The sequence below is a fragment of the Coregonus lavaretus genome (genome assembly GCF_964263955.1).
Source record: "Coregonus lavaretus genome assembly, chromosome: 4".
Taxonomy (NCBI): domain Eukaryota; kingdom Metazoa; phylum Chordata; class Actinopteri; order Salmoniformes; family Salmonidae; genus Coregonus; species Coregonus lavaretus.
This window is the reverse complement of record NC_139991.1, coordinates 61,480,517-61,495,868: the sequence shown is the minus strand read 5'-3', so window position 1 is coordinate 61,495,868 and position 15,352 is coordinate 61,480,517. Positions and strand designations below refer to the sequence as shown.

The following is a 15,352-nucleotide window of genomic DNA, read 5'->3' as shown; positions in this document are numbered from 1 at the left end:
GCCAGAAATCGTCCCTATTTCCGGTTTGTGATCCAAACACTTATCCGTTTTGAGCCGAAACAACTGTAGCCAGACTGATCGATAGACGACAACAACCATCATGGGAGAAATGGCAGAATTCACGGATAAATTTAGCTCTTTCACCATGACGCAGTTAAACGAGTTGCTTGAAGACGATGAAAAGTTAAATTCTATTGTCAAAGAAATGGACGAGGTAAGTTCCCATTGTGGTTTGCGAGCTAACGTTAGCTGGCTATCCCTAGTAACGCTAGTTAGCATCAAAATATATAGCTAGCTGTGCGCTTATGACTGTCGTCAGGCAGTCAACTCCCTTCTAGATGCAAAAAAATTGGCATTGAGCAAGCTCATCAACATCCACCTCATTGCCACAGCTGAGAAGCTTGCTCCTTGTACTGTACTCAACATTGGCACCTGTTTTGTGGATGCTCATGCTGTTTCCATATTTTTATTGTCGAATCAGTTTCGACAAAACCCTGTTTGTGTACAAATGCCATAAATGACATTGGCATTAGGCCACGAATGCCATATGATTCCCATTATTGCATAAGTAATGGACACACCCGGGTTTAGGAACAGATTTGAAAGGATCTGGTTTGTTTTGTTTCCTGTTCTATGGACAGGATCCACACAAGACAGCCAGTCATCAGCTATGTGGAAGGTGTTAAAAGTTGGGAGAGGTTTTCCTATTGACTAACCTAGGCGGAGGAGTCCATACTCCAGTGCAGCGCACCTCTTTAGTCAACGTTCTGATGCATTGAGCACACACAGCATCGCACATATTATTACAAGGTCAATGCTTAACCAAGAAACACCTTTAACAGCCTATTGACATCTGGTTATATGATGTCAGTGTTGTTTTCAGATACAGTACCAGTCAAAAGTTTGGACACACCTACTCATTCCAGGGTTTTTCTTTATTTTTATTTTTTTAATGTTCTACATTGTAGAATAATAGTGAAGACATCAAAACTATGAAATAACACATATGGAACCATGTAGTAACGAAAAAAGTGTTAAACAAATCAAAATATACTTTATATTTGAGATTCTTCAAATAGCCACCCTTTGCCTTGATGACAGTATTGAAAATGTATGCACTCACTAACTGTAAGTCGCTCTGGATAAGAGCGTCTGCTAAATGACTAAAATGTAAATGTAAAAAAATGACAGCTTTGCACACTCTTGGCATTCTCTCAACCAGCTTCATGAGGTAGTCACCTGGAATGCATTTCAATTAACAGGTGTGCCTTCTTAAAAGTTAATTTGTGGAATTTCTTTCCTTCTTAATGCGTTTGATCCAATCAGTTGTGTTGTGACAAGGTGAGGGGGGGGTATACAGAAGATAGCCCTATTTTGGTAAAGTCCATATTATGGCAAGAACAGCTCAAATAAGCTAAGAGAAACAACAGTCCATCATTACTTTAAGACATGAAGGTCAGTCAATACGGAAAATTGCAAGAACTTTGAAAGTATCTTCAAGTGCAGTCGCAAAAACCATCAAGCGCTATGATGAAACTGGCTCTCATGAGGACCGCCACAGGAAAGGAAGACCCAGAGTTACCTCTGCTGCAGAGGATAAGTTCATTAGTTACCAGCCTCAGAAATTGCAGCCCAAATAAATGCTTCACAGAGTTCAAGTAACAGACACATCAACATCAACTGTTCAGAGGAGACTGTGTGAATCAGGCCTCCATGGTCGAATTGCTGCAAAGAAATCACTATTTAAGTGGTGGTCCCATGTAGCTCAGTTGGTAGAGCATGGCGCTTGCAACGCCAGGGTTGTGGGTTCGTTTCCCACGGGGGGCCAGTATGAAAATGTATGCACTCACTAACTGTAAGTCGCTCTGGATAAGAGCGTCTGCTAAATGACTAAAATGTAAATGTAAAAATGTAAAGGACACCAATAATAAGAAGAGACTTGCTTGGGCCAAGAAACACAAGCAATGGACATTAGACCAGTGGAAATGTGTCCTTTGGTCTGGAGTCCAAATTTGAGATTTTTGCAGACATTCTCATTATGTAATTATTTGTAAGTAATCAATGTAAGTAATCAACATTTGAAGCATATTTGTTGGACAATTGCTCTTTTGGATGGTAATTTCAGAGAATTCAGTGTGTAAAAATGTAACTTTAATTTCCCCGCTGTAAAACAGTATATCGGCAGATATATCGGTATCGGTAAGTTTTGTCCCCCCAAGAATCGGTAACGGTCCCAAAAAAACATTGGTTTCACTGCCCTCAGAGCGATAAGAGCTCTCCTTTCAGCTGTGGCGTTCTGTAGATATAATAGCCTATGGGTTATCTGTCTATTACAGGTATTTAAAATGTGTTTGTAGGTTTGGTGAAGGGGATTATAAAGGTATGGTGTAATCGGTGTCCTCCATAAGAATATAGTCATATTTAATCTCCAGATGTTAGGTTTTGAGCTGGTTTATCCCTGACCTATAGGCCTACCCTACACACCACAGTCTGGGGGTGGGTTAGTCTCTCTGACTGCATGTATTGTCTGTCTCAAGTACTAACTCACTTTCCCTCTCCCTCTCTCTCTTCCTTTGTGTGTGTGTGTGTGTTAGATGTGTGAGGTGCAGCAGGTGAAGGAGCTGACCCTGGTCAGTAACATCAGTCTGGCAGAACAGAACCTCCAACTGCAGCCCAGTCTGGACCTTCAGAAGAACCAGCTCACCTCACGCTACCGCCACCTACAGGAGCTCTACGATAACTACCAGCTACGCAAGTCCACACTCTGTAAGACCCCTAACAGGTCCACACCACCAAGTCCACACATTGTAAGAACCATAGTTAGTCCACACTACCAAGTCCACACTCTGTAAGACCCCTAACAGGTCCACACCACCAAGTCCACACATTGTAAGAACCATAGTTAGTCCACACTACCAAGTCCACACACTGTAAGAACCATAGCTAGTCCACACTACCAAGTCTACACTCTGTAAGAGTGCTAGCAAGTCCACACTCAATGATACACCTAGCTAGTCCACACTACTAAGGACAGTGTGCCTGTATACCAGTCTCTTTCTGTCTACATCTCACTCAGTGCACTCTGCTATCTGAAAGACCAGTCTTTCTCTCTCTGTGTTGGTAGCTGACTGTTCTCTACATGTCTGGCTGGTCTAGCCAGTTCAGTCACTTGTTGTTCCTAGTACTGGTCCTCTGTCAGTCGGGTTGTTACTATATACTGGTCCTCTGTCAGTCGGGTTGTTACTATATACTGGTCCTCTGTCAGTCGGGTTGTTACTAGATACTGGTCCTCTGTCAGTCGGGTTGTTACTATATACTGGTCCTCTGTCAGTCGGGTTGTTACTATATACTGGTCCTCTGTCAGTCATGTTGTTACTAGATACTGGTCCTCTGTCAGTCGGGTTGTTACTATATACTGGTCCTCTGTCAGTCGGGTTGTTACTATATACTGGTCCTCTGTCAGTCATGTTGTTACTATATACTGGTCCTCTGTCAGTCGGGTTGTTACTATATACTGGTCCTCTGTCAGTCATGTTGTTACTATATACTGGTCCTCTGTCAGTCATGTTGTTACTATATACTGGTCCTCTGTCAGTCGGGTTGTTACTAGATACTGGTCCTCTGTCAGTCGGGTTGTTACTAGATACTGGTCCTCTGTCAGTCGGGTTGTTACTATATACTGGTCCTCTGTCAGTCGGGTTGTTACTAGATACTGGTCCTCTGTCAGTCGGGTTGTTACTATATACTGGTCCTCTGTCAGTCGGGTTGTTACTATACAGTGGGGAAAAAAAGTATTTAGTCAGCCACCAATTGTGCAAGTTCTCCCACTTACAAAGATGAGAGAGGCCTGTAATTTTCATCATAGGTACACGTCAACTAATACAGACAAAATGAGGAAAAAATTTCCAGAAAATCACATTGTAGGATTTTTTATGAATTTATTTGCAAATTATGGTGGAAAATAAGTATTTGGTCAATAACAAAAGTTTCTCAATACTTTGTTTATTACCCTTTGTTGGCAATGACACAGGTCAAACGTTTTCTGTAAGTCTTCACAAGGTTTTCACACACTGTTGCTGGTATTTTGGCCCATTCCTCCATGCAGATCTCCTCTAGAGCAGTGATGTTTTGGGGCTGTCGCTGGGCAACACGGACTTTCAACTCCCTCCAAAGATTTTCTATGGGGTTGAGATCTGGAGACTGGCTAGGCCACTCCAGGACCTTGAAATGCTTCTTACGAAGCCACTCCTTCGTTGCCTGGGCGGTGTGTTTGAGATCATTGTCATGCTGAAAGACCCAGCCACGTTTCATCTTCAATGCCCTTGCTGATGGAAGGAGGTTTTCACTCAAAATCACATGATACATGGCCCCATTCATTATTTCCTTTACACGGATCAGTCGTCCTGGTCCCTTTGCAGAAAAACAGCCCCAAAGCATGATGTTTCCACCCCCATGCTTCACAGTAGGTATGGTGTTCTTTGGATGCAACTCAGCATTCTTTGTCCTCCAAACACGACGAGTTGAGTTTTTACCAAAAAGTTATGGCTGGAGTCTTTGACAATTTTGAGGGCTTTCCTCTGACACCGCCTGGTATAGAGGTCCTGGACTCCTGAGTGGCGCAGTGGTCTAAGGCACTGCATCGCAGTGCTAACTGTGCCACTAGAGATCCTGGTTCAAATCCAGGCTCTGTCGCAGCCGGCCGCGACCGGGAGACTCATGGGCGGCGCACAATTGGCCCAGCGTCGTCCAGGGTAGGGGAGGGAATGGCCGGCAGGGATGTAGCTCAGTTGATAGAGCATGGCGTTTGCAACGCCAGGGTTGTGGGTTCGATTCCCACGGGGAGCCAGTATACAAAAATATATATATATTCACTAACTGTAAGTCGCTCTGGATAAGAGCGTCTGCTAAATGACTAAAATGTCAAATGTAAATGGATGGCAGGAAGCTTGGCCCCAGTGATGTACTGGGCCGTACGCACTACCCTCTGTAGTGCCTTGCGGTCGGAGGCCAAGCAGTTGCCATACCAGGCGGTGATGCAACCAGTCAGGATGCTCTCGATGGTGCAGCTGTAGAATTTTTTGAGGATCTGAGGACCCATGCCAAATCTTTTCAGTCTCCTGAGGGGGAATAGGCTTTGTCGTGCCCTCTTCACGACTGTCTTGGTGTGTTTGGACCATGATAGTTCGTTGGTGATGTGGACACCAAGGAACTTGAAGCTCTCAACCTGTTCCACTACAGCCCCGTCGATGAGAATGGGGGCGTGCTCAGTCCTCTTTTTTTTCCTGTAGTCCACAATCATCTCCTTTGTCTTGGTCACGTTGAGGGAGAGGTTGTTGTCCTGGCACCACACGGCCAGGTCTCTGACCTCCTCCCTATAGGCTGTCTCATCGTTGTCGGTGATCAGGCCTACCACTGTTGTGTCGTCGGCAAACTTAATGATGGTGTTGGAGTCGTGCCTGGCCATGCAGTCATGGGTGAACAGGGAGTACAGGAGGGGACTGAGCATGCATCCCTGAGGGGCCCCCGTGTTTAGGATCAGTGTGGCAGATGTGTTGTTACCTACCCTTACCACTTGGGGGCGGCCTGTCAGGAAGTCCAGGATCCAGTTGCAGAGGGAGGTGTTTAGTCCCAGGATCCTTAGCTTAGTGATGAGCTTTGAGGGCACTATGGTGTTGAATGCTGAGCTGTAGTCAATGAATAGCATTCTCACGTAGGTGTTCCTCTTGTCCAGGTGGGAAAGGGCAGTGTGGAGTGCAATAGAGATTGCATCATCTGTGGATCTGTTGGGGCGGTATGCAAATTGGAGTGGGTCTAGGGTTTCTGGGATAATGCTGTTGATGTGAGCCATGACCAGCCTTTCAAAGCACTTCATGGCTACAGACGTCAGTGCTACGGGTCGGTAGTCATTTAGGCAGGTTATCTTAGAGTCTTTGGGCACGGGGACTATGGTGGTCTGCTTGAAACATGTTGGTATTACAGACTCAGTCAGGGACATGTTGAAAATGTCAGTGAAGACACTTGCCAGTTGGTCAGCACATGCTCGGAGTACACGTCCTGGTAATCCGTCTGGCCCTGCGGCCTTGTGAATGTTGATCTGCTTAAAAGTCTTACTCACATCGGCTACGGAGAGCGTGATCACATAGTCATCCGGAGCAGCTGGTGCTCTCATGCATGCTTCAGTGTTGCTTGCCTCGAAGCGAGCATAGAAGTGGTTTAGCTCGTCTGGAAGTCTTGTGTCACTGGGCAGCTCGCGGCTGTGCTTCCCTTTGTAGTCTGTAATAGTTTTCAAGCCCTGCCACATCCGACGAACGTCAGAGCCAGTGTAGTACGATTCAATCTTAGTCCTGTATTGACTGTTTGCCTGTTTGATGGTTCGTCGGAGGGCATAGCGGGATTTCTTATAAGCGTCCGGGTTAGAGTCCCGCTCCTTGAAAGCGGCAGCTCTACCCTTTAGCTCAGTGCGGATGTTTCCTGTAATCCATGGCTTCTGGTTGGGGTATGTACGTACGGTCACTGTGGGGACGACATCATCGATGCACTTATTGATGAAGCCAGTGACTGATGTGGTGTACTCCTCAATGCTATCTGAAGAATCCCGGAACATGTTCCAGTCTGTGCTAGCAAAACAGTCCTGTAGCTTAGCATCTGTGTCATCTGACCACTTTTTTATTAACCGAGTCACTGGTGCTTCCTGCTTTAGTTTTTGCTTATAAGCAGGAATCAGGAGGATAGAGTTATGGTCAGATTTGCCAAATGGAGGGCGAGGGAGAGCTTTGTATGCGTCTCTGTGTGTGGAGTAAAGGTGGTCTAGAGTTTTTTTTCCTCTGGTTGCACATTTAACATGCTGGTAGAAATTAGGTAGAACGGATTTAAGTTTCCCTGCATTAAAGTCCCCGGCCACTAGGAGCGCTGCATCTGGATGAGCGTTTTCCTGTTGATTTTATGGCCTTATACAGCTCATTCAGTGCAATCTTAATGCCAGCATTGGTTTGTGGTGGTAAATAGACAGCTATGAAAAATATAGATGAAAGCTCTCTTGGTAAATAGTGTGGTCTACAGCTTATCATAAGATACTCTACCTCAGGCGAGCTAAACCTTGAGACTTCCTTAGTATTTGATTTTGTGCACCAGCTGTTGTTTACAAATATACACAGACCGCCACCCCTTGTCTTACCGGAGTCAGCCGTTCTATCCTGCCGATGTAGCGTATAGCCCGCTAGCTGTATGTTATCCATGTCGTCGTTCAGCCACGACTCGGTGAAACATAAGATATCACAGTTTTTAATGTCCCGTTGGTAGGATAACCGTAATCTTAGGTCATCCAATTTGTTCTCCAATGATTGAAGATTGGCTAATAGGATTGATAGAAGAGGCAGTTTACTCGCTCGCCGTCGGATCCTTACAAGGCACCCCGACCTACGTCCACGATATCTCCGTCTCTTCCTCATGCGAATGACGGGGATTTGGGCCTTGTCGGGTGTCTGTAGGATATCCTTCGCGGCCGCCTCGTTGAAGAAAAAATCTTTGTCCAATACGAGGTGAGTAATCGCTGTCCTGATATCCAGAAGCTCTTTTTGGTTATAAGAGACGATGGCAGAAACATTATGTACAAAATAAATTACAAATAACGCGGAAAAACACACATAATAGTACAATTGGTTAGAGGGCTGTAAAACGGCAGCCATCTTCTCCGGCGCTGTTCTATCTGGTCGGGTTGTTACTATATACTGGTCCTCTGTCAGTCGGGTTGTTACTATATACTGGTCCTCTGTCAGTCGGGTTGTTACTATATACTGGTCCTCTGTCAGTCGGGTTGTGACTATATACTGGTCCTCTGGTTGTCACTACATGGCCACGCTAGAAAGAAGGGAAGCACAGTGCCCTTCTAAACACAGTTTCCACCACCAACCTAACCCTAAACTTAACCCCTAACATTAACCCCAAATCAAGAACAAATAGCTTATGTACTCTGACAACAATTTTCTTTGTCCTTTCTAGCATGGCCATCTAGTGACTACCCTGTCAGCCAGCTGTTACCTGATACCCCTGGCTTTCCTGTACTCAATGCTGCTTAGTATCCTCTGAATGCCCCAGCCAGCCAGCTACTGTATTCAGTCCCATTACATTCATGTTCTGCCCCAGGGATCAGGTCACAACTTAGATTCAGGACAGTGATTCACTGTGATGCTTAGTGTGTTTTAGTGTATTCTAACCGTTTCTCCCTCTTCTTTCTCATCTCTCTCTCTTTCTCTCAGACCATGGTTCAGGGAACAGCTCTCTGGACATTCTGCTGGCTCTGCTGCAAGCTGAGGGAGCCAAGATAGAAGAGGAGACTGAGGTGACACACAACAATACACTCACAACTACACCTACACTAGAATACACTCTCACAGACACACACACACATACCTATACAGACATGTACACACTCCTACACGCACAAGAATGCTTACTCTCTAGGGTATTTTGTGTTGGTGTGTGTATGCTTGTGTGAATATAACTCTGCTTTGCTGTCCCTGTGTAGAACATGGCAGACTCGTTCCTGGATGGAGAGCTGCCTCTGGACTGCTTTATCGACGACTACCAGCGGAGGCGCCATCTTGCTCACATGCGCCGTGTAAAGATCGACAAACTCAGAGAGCTGGTGCTGAAGGGTCTCACTAGACCCCAGCAGACCCCCACCCAGCCCAGCCGACCCCAGGACTTCCCCTCTACTCCCTCCCCCTACACCAATGGAGCCCTCTCCCCCCAATCTACACAAGCTGCCCCTCAGCACAGTGGCCTGTCCTACCCAGTCGCCCCCTATCCCGCCATGTCTTTCCCCAGCCTGACTCCTACAGGCTATCCCAGCAGCCCCTACATTCCCCAGCCCTACCCTCAAGTCCCCCAGCAACACCCCACCTCCCCCTCCCCATGCCTGCCCCCCCGAACTGGCTTCATCATGCAGTGAGGGGAGTGGGGGGGGGGGGGGGGGTCTAACACCATGGATGATGACCCTACCTACCTTTGACCTGTGGAACACTGGAGGGGGAGCGTTGACCCAACAATGAGTGTTGGTGACCTAACCAATGACCGCCCCTGTCAGTAACACACAGGGAAAACTCCTGAGAGGCTCCCTGCTCCCTCAGAGACTCAGTCCAGTAGCTACAGCCTGGACGGTACGTTAGGGGTTGGTTCTCTTTTAGGTTTTTATTCCAAGACTAGCTTTCTGATTCATCTTCTGAAGACATAGGAAAATCTAACTCTGTCTGACTGGTATATATGCTGTGTATCAGCTGTGGTAACTTGCAGTGTGGATGAGAGATATAGTTGTTTTTGTAAGCTAAAGGTTTTTAAATGTCCCCTCTCTGTGACTGAAGGTGGTGTCTTCCTGTGCGCACACATGCGAGTATGCGTGAAGTTGTGTAACTCCAAGGTCGGGGGGAGGTGGTGGTGTCATAACATAGTTAACGCTAAAGTTCATATTCTTCTAAAGGAAGGAGTCCGGTATCGTCATAAATATAGCTAGTCCATGAACAACTACTCAACAAATAGATTTCAATTCAATGTATTACAATGGCATATAAATGTATTGGAATCTACTATTAGGTGCTTTCCTATTCATTGGTGGAGGTTCTTTCCAGCAGGTAGGATGCAAGTCTAGGTGTAAGAAGTTCTTATGGGAACAGAAGGCTAGGAATATACTGTGCTATTTTATAAGGAAAAAAACATTTTGTGGTGGATTTGAATGACCTGCCAAAGATGTTCTCATCTTTCCTACTACCCACTTGGCGCTTTATTTTAGTGATTGTTTTGTATACCGGTATAAGAGGTAGTTCTACCCCACCTAACTGGAAGATGGATATGTAGATTAGATTAAATCTTATGGAAAGATAACCATGCATCCTAAATTCAGTCGAAGTTGTCATGTGGGGAAAAGAGATTTACAGCTGGCTGTACATCTACAGTGGGCTTTTCCCATTTGTGCTCACACAAGAGCTCACCTCAAGGAAAATGCACATGGGGGTTCAAAAATGAAATGGTGCTGGAGAAACATTTAAAATACGAACTACTTCAGTCGTCCCTGGTACTGTACATCTGATCTACACTCCATAGGAACGAACATTCATGTTGTAATGCTAGACTAACAGACTGGTTGACTTCCCCACTTTCCATCCGAATCAATAAATGTTTTATAACCAATACTAAGGTGTTCTATGCCTGATGTCCCAGTTGTCTGTGTTTGTTGCCATCAACTGGACACAGTTGGTAGTTGAACTATTCTATACAGATATAGTTGAATCACTTTGCTAAAAAAAGAAGGTATAAAAAAGATACTGCCGTATATTTTCCTGCTTTACATTTTTTGGAAAACCATTACGTCATGCAGGTAAAAATCCACAGGAGAATGGACCAAAACACATAACTTTTATTAAAATTGCCAATTAACTGTAAAACATCTGTTAAATCAGTAGGTCAGTGTTCAGTACTCTTCTCCTTCCTCAGCCTCCCCTTCCACTGAATCTACTCCCACCTCTTCGTAGTCTTTCTCCAGGGCAGCCAGATCCTCTCTGGCCTCCGAGAACTCCCCCTCCTCCATACCCTCTCCCACATACCAGTGCACAAAGGCACGCTTGGCGTACATCAAGTCAAACTTGTGGTCGAGCCGAGCCCAGGCCTCAGCGATGGCCGTGGTGTTGCTCAACATGCACACGGCTCTCTGGACCTTGGCCAGATCTCCACCTGGCACCACTGTGGGTGGCTGGTAGTTGATGCCAACCTGCAGGGCACAAACAAAAAGTCTTAAAACCTGACTAACCAATAATTATCATGCCAAGTGCCTTAAATGTTTAGGAGCATAGATCAGTGTGAATGAATGAATTACTTGTTTACCTTGAAGCCGGTGGGGCACCAGTCAACAAACTGGATGGTGCGTTTGGTCTTGATGGTGGCAATGGCAGCGTTGATGTCCTTGGGCACCACATCCCCACGGTACAGCATGCAGCAGGCCATGTACTTCCCGTGGCGAGGGTCACACTTCACCATCTGGTTGGCGGGCTCGAAGCAGGCATTGGTGATCTCTGCCACAGAGAGCATTTCATGGTAGGCCTTCTCAGCAGAAATGACAGGTGCGTAGGTGACCAGGGGGAAGTGGATACGGGGGTAGGGCACCAGGTTGGTCTGGAACTCTGTCAGGTCCACGTTGAGGGCTCCATCGAAACGAAGCGAGGCGGTGATGGAGGAGACAATCTGGCCAATGAGCCTGTTGAGGTTGGTGTAGGTGGGGCGCTCGATGTCCAGGTTACGACGGCAGATGTCGTAGATGGCCTCATTGTCGACCATGAAGGCACAGTCGGAGTGCTCCAGGGTGGTGTGGGTGGTCAGGATAGAGTTGTAGGGCTCCACCACTGCTGTGGACACCTGAACACATACACAAGAGGTAGAACAGTCATCATTAGGTGTCACATAATGAAAATGTAGATATCAAACAAGTATTGACTACAGGGATATAAAGTACAGTTCAAGTTTTGCTGATGTGGAAATCTACCAAATAAGCATGTGAGCAACTAAACCTTAGCAATACCTGAGGGGCAGGGTAAATGGCAAACTCCAGTTTGGACTTCTTGCCGTAGTCCACAGACAGTCTCTCCATGAGCAGCGAAGCAAAACCTGAGCCAGTTCCACCACCAAAACTGTGAAAGATCAGGAAGCCCTGAAGCCCAGTGCACTGGTCTGACTGGGGTGAGATAGAACACGGGTTAGGCACAAGTGGTTTTTACTGACTGATCTTTGACTCAAAAGAACAAATCTTTCCAGAGCACGATGACCCTACCTGCGAACAATGAACTGAAAACTCAAAATAGTCATGATTCTACAAGCCTTTCGTTCACCATAAGGGGCTTACTAGAGCTGTAATTTGTGACAGACTTGTAAAATCGTGCTTTAAACAATGTACATTTGTTAATTGCTAGGCATGCAAATAAGATTTTTTCTTAGTACATTTGAAACGAGGTCTAGTTGTGGCCACAACTGGACTAGCTTGTGAACTACTCTTGGCGGAATGCATTGCTTAACTGCCTTGAGGGTGATAAGCACAATATCGTTTGAGAACTGCAGCACTCCAAATGATTCATTCTCGAGTTTGTTGAGCAGAGGCTGTGTATATTTTGTGTGGCCCCGTGTAGCTCAGTTGGTAGAGCATGGCGCTTGCAACGCCAGGGTTGTGGGTTTGATTCCCATGGGGGGCCAGTATGAAAATGTCTGCACTTACTAACTATAAGTCGCTCTGGATAAGAGCGTCTGCTAAAATACTTTTTAAAAACGTAATAAAAAAAACAACATATTTTGGTTCTACAAAGCTGTGTCCAACAGTGGAGGCTGCCGAGGGGAGGATTGCTCATAATGGCTGGAACGGTGCGAATGGAATGGCATCAAGCACATGGAAAGCATGTGTGTTTGATACCATTCCACTGATTCCACTCCAGCCATTACCACGAGCATGTCCTCCCAAATTAAGGTGCCACCAACCTCCTGTGGTGTCCATCATAACATTCAATAATAAATGAATTGCATCTATTCTTTCACCATGCGATCAATTATCAGTTCTAATCTAAACATATTTTTATTCTCTATGCTGATTGCAGCATGATCTATTTGGTCTGAGTGCATATAGGTTGGAGTCACTGGAGGTGTGTGTATTAATCCTGCTGTAGAATTCATTGCAACCAGCAGGTCAAACGAAGATATAAAATGAATGAGTCACTCAGAAAAACGATTAATTACTCTTAAATCAGTAAAAACAGTTGTTCAAAAACAACAAATCGATTGCGAACTGCACATCACTATTGGGGACAGATTGGCCTCACAGGCTTACAACCATGTACAACTAGTTTGCTAGTAAAGTTACATAACTGAGAGTTGGAAGTACATGACTTCAGGCTATCAATACAAATGCTAGCTAACGTTACTCACCAGTTTGCGAACTCTGTCCAGAACCAGATCCACGATCTCCTTGCCAATGGTGTAGTGGCCTCGAGCATAGTTGTTGGCGGCATCCTCCTTACCGGTGATGAGCTGCTCAGGGTGGAACAGTTGACGGTATGTCCCGGTGCGGACCTCATCTATGAAAAATCACAACTCTGGTCAGGGAGGATTTTTTATTACAGCATATGGTAACCATATTTTAGATAACTTTCGTCCTTACCAACTACAGTTGGTTCGAGATCCACAAAAACTGCACGAGGGACATGTTTTCCCGCTCCTGTCTCGCTGAAGAAGGTGTTGAAGGAGTCATCCCCTCCGCCTATGGTTTTGTCACTGGGCATCTGCCCATCAGGCTGGATCCCATGCTCCAAGCAGTACAGCTCCCAGCACGCATTACCGATCTGCACACCAGCCTGACCAACGTGGATAGAGATGCACTCACGCTGTGGAAAAATACAATTTGACTAAATTAGCTTGCTAGCTCTCAAAATAAATGTGTCAAAGCTGACAGATTTATTTTCATGTCGTTAGCTACTTATTAGCTAAATCATTTTTATGTTGAATGGTTAGCAACGAGTTAGCCAACTTAATGTTAAGTTAACATTAGCTAAATTAGCTAGCTAGCTAACATTAGATAAAGTTGACGAAAATTGGTTTGTTCGTTGTGCTATAGCCACCACTCATCTTGACAGAAAACTTACCATAATGATTAAAGTAAGACCTGTAGTTAAGGTTAAAAAAGTTTTTTTCGACAGTTGGCTAGTTTGCTAATAAACGTCTGCCATGGCACTGCAACAGCTAACTGGCTAACATTTTGAAAAACATCGCTGACTGAACATAATATAGGCCTCTGAATGAGCCCGCCTTTGTTTCAACCCAATTGTCTGTAATTCTAACAAATTCTATGTCAATCAATCTTTTCCCTTTTGCCATTGGACTATGGTATAAAGTGTAAAAAATCAACCGTTATTGGCTTTGTTTGGACCAATGCTACATTTTTCAAAGGACAGCATTGGCTTTTTCTGACAGCAGATGGCTGAAAAGGTCAAGTGAACGCATTCCTTCTGCTATATACTACTAGTGTAGCAGATCATATTGGACTTATTGATTATTTGTGTGGCGTGATTGTGATTCAGCTCCAAAAAAAAACCTACATCTTATTTATAACAAAAAACTCACTGGTAAACTTGTAACTGACAAGAACTGGAAACAGCCAAACCTAGCTATTATTTTAGTCCTGCAGCATGCTTTATCTTCTATCCAGCCCAAAGTAATCTGTACTTTAGTACTTTGTATAGGCTGACCAATAATGATGCTGGACAAAGTGCTTAAGCAGCCTAGTGGTTAGAGTGTTGGGCCAGTATCCAAAAGGTTGTTGGTTTGACTAACCGAGCTGACAAGGTGAACAATCTATCGCTTTAACCCTAGTTTGCTCTACTATGGCTAACTCTGTAGAACAGCACATCTGATATATGTGAAAATAAAACAACTGAATCTTTCTGATGTGTGTGCTGTCCTTGAGCCCTTGTTCTTCCACTCAACTGTATGGAAATACAATATATTTTCAAGCATAATTTGGAGGAGGAATGGGGGTTGGCGAGAACACCCCACAGACGGCTCAAATGTGTTGGGCATTACCATTCAATAGGGTTCAATCTGGTTTGTAGAACAGTTCTTCTATTAAGAAGAGTTAGAAAAACAGGGTCACTCCACAATGATACAATACAAAATACAGGTTGTTTTTTAAACGATTGTGGACCACTGTGCTGCTGCTCATGGCATCATCATTTAGCTGGGTCTACCTTTAATGACCTGCTGACCAGCTTACCCAGTGTTTCTTTATCCTTGCCATTGTTTTTCACATTTTCTGTCAGAGACATATGTTCAATTCTCATGCATTTAGTTCAATAAGTAAGTAGTGCATAAAGAAGGGGACTGAGCCTCATACCGTACTTTACTAGACTACATTTATGAACAGTTTAATTTCAGAATAAGGGGTGCTGTTCTTCTGGGGGGTTCCGTGTTGCTGTTTTGGCTGTCTGGGCCTGGGGGCATGGGCTCGGGGAGAGAGTGGAGGGGTCAGAGAGAATGACAAGAATGAGAGAGTAAGGTTAGAGACAGCTAAAGGACTGAAGCTGCAGAGATGATCCAGAAAGAGACGAATCGCCAGACCACCACCAACCCCCCTGACATCTGGGCTGAGCTGAGAGTGCTGACAGACATGGTGGTGGCACTGAGGAATATGGAGGCCAGACTGGGGGACGGTGAGGGGGAGGTGAAAAAGCAGAAAAACAAGGTGATTGTACTAACAATGGATCTGGGTTATCACCAAGAATGAACTGCATTTCCTAAAAGACAAAGTTAGAAAGCTGGAAATAGAGAATGCAGG

The 15,352-nt window shown here is 45.1% G+C and overlaps 2 protein-coding genes across 2 annotated transcripts; one reads left to right on the top strand and one right to left on the bottom strand.

Moving 5' to 3' along the window:
* LOC311127751 (vacuolar protein sorting-associated protein 37B-like) lies at positions 1-10,184 on the top strand. The gene is made up of 4 exons (XM_084159622.1): positions 1-214; positions 2,595-2,766; positions 8,256-8,338; positions 8,525-10,184. Exons 1-4 carry the CDS (start codon positions 101-103, stop codon positions 8,948-8,950), a joined length of 795 nt encoding a protein of 264 aa, XP_084015748.1. The 5' UTR covers positions 1-100; the 3' UTR covers positions 8,951-10,184.
* A 278-nt stretch (positions 10,185-10,462) lies between these two features.
* LOC311128318 (tubulin alpha chain, testis-specific-like) lies at positions 10,463-13,319 on the bottom strand (the record flags this gene model as incomplete). The annotated part of the gene is made up of 5 exons (XM_084160423.1): positions 13,184-13,319; positions 12,952-13,100; positions 11,564-11,716; positions 10,873-11,400; positions 10,463-10,759 (listed from the first exon to the last, which is right to left on the bottom strand). Exons 1-5 carry the CDS (start codon positions 13,302-13,304, stop codon positions 10,463-10,465), a joined length of 1,248 nt encoding a protein of 415 aa, XP_084016549.1. The 5' UTR covers positions 13,305-13,319.
* Between the last annotated feature and the right edge of the window lie 2,033 nt (positions 13,320-15,352).